The sequence below is a fragment of the Tarenaya hassleriana genome, unplaced genomic scaffold (genome assembly GCF_000463585.1).
Source record: "Tarenaya hassleriana unplaced genomic scaffold, ASM46358v1 Cleome4, whole genome shotgun sequence".
Lineage (NCBI taxonomy): Eukaryota > Viridiplantae > Streptophyta > Magnoliopsida > Brassicales > Cleomaceae > Tarenaya > Tarenaya hassleriana.
This window is the reverse complement of record NW_010966881.1, coordinates 1,748,683-1,759,387: the sequence shown is the minus strand read 5'-3', so window position 1 is coordinate 1,759,387 and position 10,705 is coordinate 1,748,683. Positions and strand designations below refer to the sequence as shown.

General features: G+C 30.7%; 1 protein-coding gene across 1 annotated transcript; it reads left to right on the top strand.

Moving 5' to 3' along the window:
* The first annotated feature begins 41 nt into the window (after positions 1 to 41).
* On the top strand, positions 42 to 1,608 carry LOC104824531 (pentatricopeptide repeat-containing protein At1g63330-like). The gene is made up of 3 exons (XM_010556632.1): positions 42 to 636; positions 735 to 867; positions 948 to 1,608. Exons 1-3 carry the CDS (start codon positions 42 to 44, stop codon positions 1,606 to 1,608), a joined length of 1,389 nt encoding a protein of 462 aa, XP_010554934.1.
* Positions 1,609 to 10,705: the final 9,097 nt, after the last annotated feature.

The window sequence follows — 10,705 nt, the reverse complement described above, 5'->3', positions numbered from 1 at the left end:
AAATGAAATGGTATGATGTTGTGATTTCCCTCTGCAAGAGAATGGAATTGCTTGGGGTTTCACATGATATCTACTCTTTGAATATTCTGATCAACTGTTTATGCCGCTCTCGTCAAGTGTTCTCGGGTTTATCAGTTGTGGGGAAAATCATGAGACGGGGTTATGAGCCTGATGTAGTCACCTACACCACCCTAGCTAATGGATTCTGTATCCATGGTAAGATATTCGCAGCATTAAGCTTGATTGATCAAATGGTGAAAGAAGGATATAAGCCTAATGTTGTAACATTTAACACTTTGGTCAACGGACTTTGTCTTGAGGATAGAGTTTTCGAAGCGGTGAGTTTACTTGACCAAATGCTAAAGATTGATTGTCAACCCGATATAGTTACATTTGGCACTGTTATAAACAGGGTCTGTAAGTTAGGGGATTATGATTTGATATTGAATCTACTCGTGATGATGGAGGAAATGCGCATTGAGGTCAATGAAAGAATTTATTGTACGATCACTGATTGCCTTTGCAAATTAGGACACATGGACGATGCATTGAGCCTCTTTGGAAAGATGGATAACGTCGGGATTGTACCAAATGTTAATACCTACACCTCTTTCATAAACAACCTTTGCAGAGTTGGTAGATGGGACAATGTTACTCGATTGTTGAGTGAGATGAAAAAAAAATCACCCCTAATATTGTCACTTTCAATGGATTAATCGATACACTCTGTAAAGAGAAGAGGTTTCTGAAGGCCAAAGAATTATACGAGGAGATGATCCGAAGAGGTTTAGTTCCGAATACTATTACTTATACTTCATTGATCAATGGATTTTGCATGCAGAATCGCCTTGACGAGGCGGAACAGATGTTCGTTTCTATGATCACCAAGGGATGCTTTCCAAATGTAGTAACTTTTAATTCTATGATACATGGTTACTGGCTAATAGGGTAGATAAGGGTATGAATCTCTGTTATGAGATGTCTCGAAGAGAATTGGTTGCTGATTCGTTTACTTATAACGTTCTCATCCAAGGGTTTTATCGAGTAGACAACCTTGATGCTGCCCAAAAGTTTCTCCTGGAGATGCAGTATAAAGGTCATCATCTTGATCTTATAACTTACAGCATTTTGCTTGATGGTCATTGTAAGAACGGAAAAACAGACAAGGCACTTGGCCTATATAATAAGCTGAAAAAGAGTGGGATTGATCTCAATATATCCATCCATAGTGTTATGGTGCATGGGTTATGCAAGGCCGGGAAAGTTGACAAGGCATTCTTGTTATTTAATGGACTTCTTGATAAAGGAGTGAAACCGAATGTTATCACATATAATATAATGATTTCCGGACTTTGTGGAAAAGGTTTACTTTATGAAGTCGAAACGGTAATCGGAAGGATGAAAGAGGCTGGTTGTTTTCCTGATGATGTTATATACAACACATTGATCAAGGGTCATCTCAAGAGTGGCTCTCCATCGATGGTTATCGAGCTCATACGAGAAATGCGGAGCAATGAGTTTTCTATACATGAATCGACCATAAACATGATAATAGATATGGTGTCTGATGGTAGATTGAAAAAAGAGTTTCTGAAACTTCTCTGTTAGCGATTTAGTTATCGCAGTGTTGACTTTATTTTCTGTCATGGCAATTTATTTGACCAAGAGGTGATCTCTTCTGCCTTGGATTTAAAATCTGAAGCTGATTGAATTGTGTCACTGCTCGTAATTCATGTTCTCTTTGGTGGTTCATTTTTGTCAGTTGAGTCCACATCTCTTAACTCAAACAACAAAGTACCGAATTCTACCGACGAGCAATATATGAATGGGCACCCGAGATCCTGAAGATGCTCAGTAGATTGCAAGCCGAGACCATGGAAGCTATGGATCAAACGAATGGTGAGAGTACTTTCGTAAAACTTAAATGAAGTCAGATGTCAAGATTCTGATCATAAATGTGTATTGATTGCACCGCCTTGTGTTTGATCCGAATTCTGTCTTTGATCCTTTTTTTGTTTGTACAAAATGGAATACAATGTTTGAGATACGGTAAGCAGCTTATGGGGAAAAGGATTTAGATTCTTTATTGGTCCTCAAATGACTGTAGGTATGGAATTGGAGAATTTGCTTTAAAACTTTTGTAACTTAAGATCGGGACGGAGAATAGGAAAGCACTGTCATGAGGATTAAATTGATCATAAACAAAATAAACGGCTCAATATTATGAATTTCTAAAAATTGAGGGATCGGGTTCAATCCCAATAAAATGTCTTTTTTTCTCTCTAGTATTATCTTTTTAATCCTAGGTTTTTTTATAGAGTTGTCACTGTGAGAAGCCCATTAACAGTATTTCAAAGTCCACTAACCATATATATATATTGTTTCAAGCCCCAATCATTATATATATATATATATATATATGAATTTGTAGAAGATTAGACCGATAATTCACACTCCAACAGAAATAAAAAATATGCTTGTAAACAACTAAACGAAATTCCAAATATCATTTTTTTATAATGTAGAAATTCATCAAACTTCAACTATATTTGAGGACCGGGGAAATTCCAAGCATTGTTGCTAGTAACTTGTAAGAAAATACTCTCACAGGTCAGACCACAAGATTCAATTTCACTCATTCCGGCAAAACTAAATTCCTAAGTATCAGTTAAAAAATTGGTTTCTCATATCAATAACAATAAATTCCAATTCCACAAAAAAAAATTCCTCATGCATCAACAATAATGTGTATATTTTTAAAAACTATATATTAAACAAGCGGTACATAAACTAAGATGCAAGTATGTATAAAAATAAAGATTAAGATGCAAGTACAATATATATAATATGTATGATACATAGTTTATTATATATATGTAGGCACACGCAAAATTAATAACATGATGATGTAGAAGAGATGATATAATAATACAATGATGCATATGTGTATTATGAGCACAAAATAAAATGTACATAAGTTAACGTTGCTTCGTGGGGATTATTTGTGTATTATTATATGACCACAACCACAATACCTTACACTGTGGCAAGTTGACTCTTAAATCCAAATTGCAAATTTATTATAACCTATCGAGTAAATATAATGATGATTGAAGAAAAGTCAACGGCTTTGCTAATTTGACAACACAAATTGAATTAGACACTGTAAGGTTAAGTTCGGACGTGCATGTGATGTGATGACCACTCACCATAGCATATGATATGGATATTAAACACACACACACACACATATATATAAGTTTATACGTATAGATACGCATATGTATATACATAATACACATGTCTACATTTGTAGATTTGGAATTTATAAATTCGAGTGTAACATAATGCATCATGCATGTGTGCGTATGTGCATGATCATCACGCAAACAATGGAAAGTTGCAAACATAGACAAAACATGCATGTGAGAAATCACAGTGATGAACGGAAATGACATTCGAGGGTATTTTATATATAATCTTTCATATTCCTCAATTTCATTGTCGGATGAAATATTTATTTTGTCGCTCAATTTTTACATCGAGTATTTCGATATCTTCAAGTTCTATAATTGTATAATTAGTAATTAACCACAGTAAATAAGAAAAAATAATAATATGTAAATTCTATATTTATGTAAATTTTATAACTTTTCTCTACTATTGTTGGAAAGGCTAAAACATGGCAATTGTGTGAAACATTTATGCATACATATAGAAGTTAGAACCCTAGTTATATACATAATAGTATAGATACATGCATGAGCGGACCCATTGGGAATGCGTTCACATGCCCCACCTTTTAATTAAAAATGTTTAATTTCTTAATACATTTTATAAAAAATTAATTAAATTTGTTAAATGATCCCACTAAAATTAAATCTACTTTTACTATTGTCTCCACTCTCTAGTTATAAAATTATTTGGATCCGCTCCTGCATATATATATATATGTATATATGTATGAGGACTCGGGAATGACATACTATACACTCACTCACATATGGATCCATTACGTACTGCGCACATATCCATGTGTATACATGCACACGCATGCGGATACGTACATATATATATATATATGCAATGGATGTAATTAATATATCCTGGTTCAGCTTTCGTCCGAATAAATCATTATAGAATTATTATTTTGTTTTATTACACAGTAATTTTAGTACGCAAAATTCCATGTTCTAGACGGTCCAAATGCGACTGACTTTCTGAATTAGGGTTCATGGAACTTGATTTAATAGCCTAAGCGCGCTTTTTGAATCCTCGGGAAGAATTAAATTAATGGCACCGATTCTGCCATTTCTTTTCATTTGTAACAAAAGAATATTCGCACTATGCTAAGTGGTTTCAAGTCCAGAAAGCTAATTCATAGAAAAACAGAAATAAAATCAACTTCAAATCTCCGTAAATAAAATTGAATCGAATCAAATAATATATAATTAATGATATCTAAATTAAATTAGAATTAAAAACTTTAATTATAACTTTTCTAAAACCAAAATCGAATCCGGTCCAATCCGTACCAAGTATGGGACTAACCTGACAAATCCAGATAATATAATTTTTTTATAGAAAATAATATATATTTTACTGAAATTCATTTTCACATTCAAAACAAACCAAAACATATATAAAAATCGAAATGAATATAGTCATATGGATACCGGAAATGTATACCCCTACACGTATGTAAGCACTTGAAGTGAGAGACCAGTTGATTAATATTGTATTTAATTAGCACATTATTGCAATTAAAAGTGAAACCAATTTATTAATATTGTATTTAATTAGCATATATTATTGCAATTAATCACGCAAACTAATGGAAGAATAATGACATGGGACACTTGGATCTGCCAAAGCTGGCCATATGAGCGCACTTTCTAAGGAGAGTGATGGCACCAACTTCCCCTTCATTCAAATTTAAGATCCAAATCATTGATCTTAACTTTATTATAAAAGTATGTATGTCTATACACACACATACATACAACTTTTACAAATAAGTCCAATCATCACGTAAAAAAAACATATAAAACCACTATTTATGATGATATAAAATATTGTAATAAAAAAAATGCTTCCAGTAGTAGTTACATAAGAAAAATTAGACATAAATGAAAATCTCAAAATCTTTTAAAGTTATGTATTAAATTAATTAGACTACTTAAATGGTTTTTGTTTGTTTATGGGATTTCATATCTAGCTTTAAGAATTTTATATATACCCATATCATATAGAAATAATATATTTGGGTATTTAGCTTTTAGCGTATGTGTTCCATGATTGAAACACTTGTTGCTAATCATATCATTACAATACTAATTATTGGATCACACTGAGGTTTGATTCTATATTCTCTGTATGGATCAATGAACTAAACCCACTTTTTCCTTCTTCCCTTTTTTCCTGTCAATATTTCTATTTTAGATTATAGGGAACGCTTGTTGTCATTAAGGAAAAATTTAAAATTTTAAACCATTATTTAAACGGGATATTTCTTTAGTAAAATACGGAATTCATGCAGCGCTATCCTAGAAAACTCAAATTAGTGACGTCCAAGAGCCTCTGTTTCACCCATGCTAGCATAGAATTTAGATGGGTTACTCCGGCCTTCTAAAAAATATAGTTAGACCGAAGATCCGGTGAACTTCCAGATCACCAAAAAAAAAGATCCTCTATTTCACGAGTGGACCAACTTTCTTACAAAATTTTATTTTAGAATGCGATACATTAAGAAAATTATATATATATATATATATATAAGATGGAGTTAAAAAGACCTTCTTATTCAGATGTTGTTAACAATTTTTTCATTTTTAGTTATTCCTATTAGAGTGGATATCTTAATTAGATTATGTAAAACCAAATAGAAACGAATCAAATTTTATAATACATAATTGAATTGAATCTAAAATCATAATGGATATATTATTTTTGTAAAATAAATTAGTTAACCGGACTCGAATAGAATATAAAAATAACTAAAAAATGAGTAAATTTTTTTTTTAGAATGAAAATTTACTTTAATAAAAAAATAGAACTTGATGAATCGAATCTAAATGTCCATGCACAAAACTGACGAATGGATATGATATTTACAAAATTGCAATCGACGAGTTGAAATATAAAACAAAATCTGAAATATCTACTATTAATTCATCCTTAGAAAATTACTGCGCATGCAAATATATATATATATATATATATTTGAAATGTTTGTTTTATATAATAAATTATAAGTTTTTGATGCCCCATTTGAAATGTTATTACTGATTAAACTTAATTTGGTCTTAGTACTTATCGTTTGACAAAATGAAGAGATAATTAAAGGTTGAAAATTAGCTAACACTGAAAGATCTAATACTTAGTTACTTACTATGAGACTTAGAAGGAAAACTGTTTTTTTTTTTTTTGGATAACCGGGTAATCCCAGGCCCAAAGAGACCAGACTAATCCCGACCCACACGCACAACCGGCACCACACGTGTGGGATGTGAAGCACCCGAAGGTGGCCGGAGGGGAAATCTCCATACCCTGGGTGTTGAACCCACGACCTCTTGTTCAGGAAGTGGGCTTTCAAACCAACAGAGACGGGGGAGATCCCCTAGAAGGAAAACTGTTGTTTCTAGGGGTGGCCATTTCGGTTATTAACCGAATAACCGAACCGAACCGAACCGAATAAGACATAACCGTACCCGAACCGAATCCGACATCAAAACCGAACGGTTATGATTTCCTTAAACCCGAAGAACCGAAACCGAAACCGAACCGAACCGAATAAAAAATAACCGAAAAAACCGAGCGAATAACCGACAATTTTCTTTGAAAAATTGAACTTTTTACCAAAACCGAACCGAACCCGAACCGAAAAATAACCGAACCGAACCGAACCGAAATTTATATAAAAACCGAATGGTTATAGTTTTTCTATAACCGAAATAACCGAACCCGAATATAACCGAACCGAACCCGAACCGAAACCCGAATTGGCCACCCCTTGTTTCTATTTAAATAAAATTTTACAATTTAATATTAGATATTTGAAGATTAGAATTTGTTTTCATCTTTCATTTTAATGAAAGAACAATGGGTTTGATAGGATTTGCTCATCACATAACATGATCCGTGATATATTTATAAATTCCTTTAAAGTAAGCTATAATATATTGTCGTTATTGTCTTTTTTTTCTTCATATTCTTATATATTTTATGGAAAAGTATAATTTAATTTTTCTAAAAAAAATAGAATGAGAACATCATCTTGATTAAAACAAATCGTGTTATTATCAAGTTAGCTGAAAATCAATATATAATAGATTGTACATCTAATTTAAATATATGATTGCTGTGGTAGATTAGTTTTAAATAAGCTATAATAAAAAACAATTTATCTGTAAACTTTTATAGCATTTTATGAGTTTAAAGTTTATAATTCTCGTTCTTATAAACAATAAACTAGTGTAAAAAGACTGAAAGGGTTTAGTGTGTTAGTTTACTTTAGATTATGAGGGGGTAAATTTTTAAATTAATTGTATTTGTGTTGTTGTATCATATATTAATTGTATGATTTTGTTACACAAATCGTAAACAATATATTTATTGTATATTTAAAAATGGAACTTCATTAATATATATACTTCCACGTGTCTATATATATCCAAGCAATGCTCATATCATCTCTATTCCTTTGTAACAATATAAGAGATCAATGCTTACATGCATGAACTAAAACCAAACCGAATTTCACACGTGTCCTTAATTAAAGTCTATTTTACCTACTAAATATAGAAGATGTCGCTTGCAAATATATATTAATGACTGAAATATAGCCGTAATTTATTACAAAAAAATTACCTAGGTCATGAATTTTTTTACGTGTCGTTTCGGATGCAAGATGTGGAAAAAGGTATAATAATTTAATGGAGCCGGATTCAGAAAAATCCTGGTTTCCTCATTATTAATACATTTTTTTTTGTAAATATTATTAATACAGTTTTGACTCTGTACTTTAGATGGAAAATAATTAACGTTTAATTAAATATTGGTGTAGATTCTAGAATAGTAGTGGATATTAGGATTTAAATATGTAAAATTGAATTAAATCTATCGAACAATATATAAATGTAGTTGAAATTAATTTGAAATAAAACTTTCTTTAAAATTTATTTTTTTTTTAATAAAAATTAAAGTGAAATGCAAAAAGAATAAAATACGAATAAATATTACATGTAAAATATATATTTTATATATTTTCGCGGAGAATATGTGATGAACTATAGAAGGTGCTAATACATAAAAGTCGATTCCGCTTAGGTCGTCAAGATTTTGTTGAAACTGTATATTTTATATACTCACCCTAAATTATGAAGCTGCTGTTGTCATTCTCCCCTTTTAGGTATCCACGCTTACAACAAAACCTTAAACGAAAATATATGAGATCTCATACATATTCAGATACGATATTACACGTGTACACAAAATACATATACACTCATAATACATATATATACACGTACTTGTACTCATACATGCACACGCACACATAATATATGTACATATGAGTGTGTATATATATATAATATGAGCATATATATATACACAATATATATGGTTATATACATATATATGGACGTACATTAATGAATACTCTTGAAAAAAAAAACTTAGTTTTATGAGGATATTTACAATAATGAACTCTTCCGAAATATAGATTTTGATAATATAACAGTTGAATAAAAAAAAAGAGATTAAACAAATAAAAAAATCTTGTCGTTTGTGAGTCTAAAGACCGACGTGCAATGTTAGGTCGCCGGAACAATTTTATGAAATCTCCGCAGACCCATGGAAGCATGACACAACAAAGTCTGAAGGGTTAAATTCATTACAAATTAATAAATAATTACAATCACATATAAGATGCTTCCACGGGCCCGTATAAAGAAAATCTGCTAAAGAACTAATTAATGGGTTAATTGATTTATGTATGGTCATTAATTAATTGATTACGTATGATTAAAACTATATCTAATTAATGGGTTAATTCTCACTCGTCATTATTTGTTTCTCTTTTCCTGTGATAGCCAACTGTGGCACGAGTTTTATCGAAATGTTTTTTTTAAGTAACCAGAGTTTTTGTAAAAAAAAAATGAAATTTAAAATGAAGATTTTGTTTGTGAGGTAAACTTTGATGACAAAATTTGAAGACAGTCCAATCTCATTTATGTTAACATTTTGTCATAAATGAGATTGAAAACATAAATGAATTTGGGGAAAAAAAATTATTAAAGATTATAAAGAGTTAACGTTATTATTGAATTCATTTATGTTTTTTTTTATTTTTATTCTACTAGGAGATTCTTTATAGAATTATAAATTTTTATCAAAATAAAAGTATATTGGGCAATATGGAGAGTTAAAGTTATCTAATATGGAATTATATTCTTATAAACTACCTATCTATTTAAACTTTTTTAATTATCAATGATAATAACAATTGTCCTACAATTTGACATTAATGAGTTATTTGATTAAAATTAGACTGAGATGTTAATGTATCGGGCAACATAATTTGTTCAGCTTAAGCATGGATTAAGTACGACTAAGCTTAAGCATGGGTTATTTGATTAAGTATGATATTAAAATTAGACTAAGAGTCGTTAATATATCGGGAAACAGGATTAGTTCAGCTTAAGCACGGATTTTATGCACCGATAAGATCAAATCAAGGATATGATAGAGACAGAAGATGCGAAGGATTTAACCTAACTGATCTGAGATTATAGTACGTGTCTATATATGAGAGATTTAGATAAGAGATTAGGGTTAAATTATTTTATGTGAGGGGTGGGTTATGGAATTCGATTGGTACGAGATTAAAATAAGAATCTGTCGGAACACATGTTCGAATGTGAAGCACGATGACGATCGCTTGCTTTTGTGGTTTGGTCAAAAAAGTTCCTTGAAAGTTCATTTTTTCTCGAGCACCCATTACACAATGTGTGTGTATATATATATATATATATGTATAAATATTCTCCAAAAAAAATATGACTTTGAAATTAAAAATGTGAACCATATTTTCTCCGGAAAAAAATTGGAGAATTGAGAGTAGAAATTAACTCAATGAAAAAAAAAAGAGACAAAAACGTGAAATTGATGGTTCGGGTGATCTGGTTCGTTTCTTTTTACATCTAATTAGATGAATTTTCTTTATGTATTATTTGGTTAATTCATTTTGTTTTGGTTTTTAATTTTTATATATCCAAGCCAAAACCCACAACAGTCTCCTTGATATTTTTTTTGTTGTTAACTCTTATTCTATAACATTTCAAAAAGGAAAAAAAAAGGTTTCCTATTTTACGCGGACACGTACGTACGTACGTTTTTAACATGCAACACATGTGACCGTAAAAAGAAATCGAGTTTTACATGATCACTCCAAATTCCAAGATTTATTTTGTTTAATTTATAAATATGCAAATTAGTTTTGTTTAGAACACGAGTAGTAAAACAAATCGATTATTAAAAACAAAAATATCTCGAACACTTTTTTTACGATCGATATTTTCCTTTCCACATTTTTATAAACTCACAGGTAGATTAATGAAAAATTCAATTAAAAAAAGGTTATAATAGAAAATATATACTAAAGATGTTGGACTTGGACCAATTGTTTCTCATTCATCTTTCC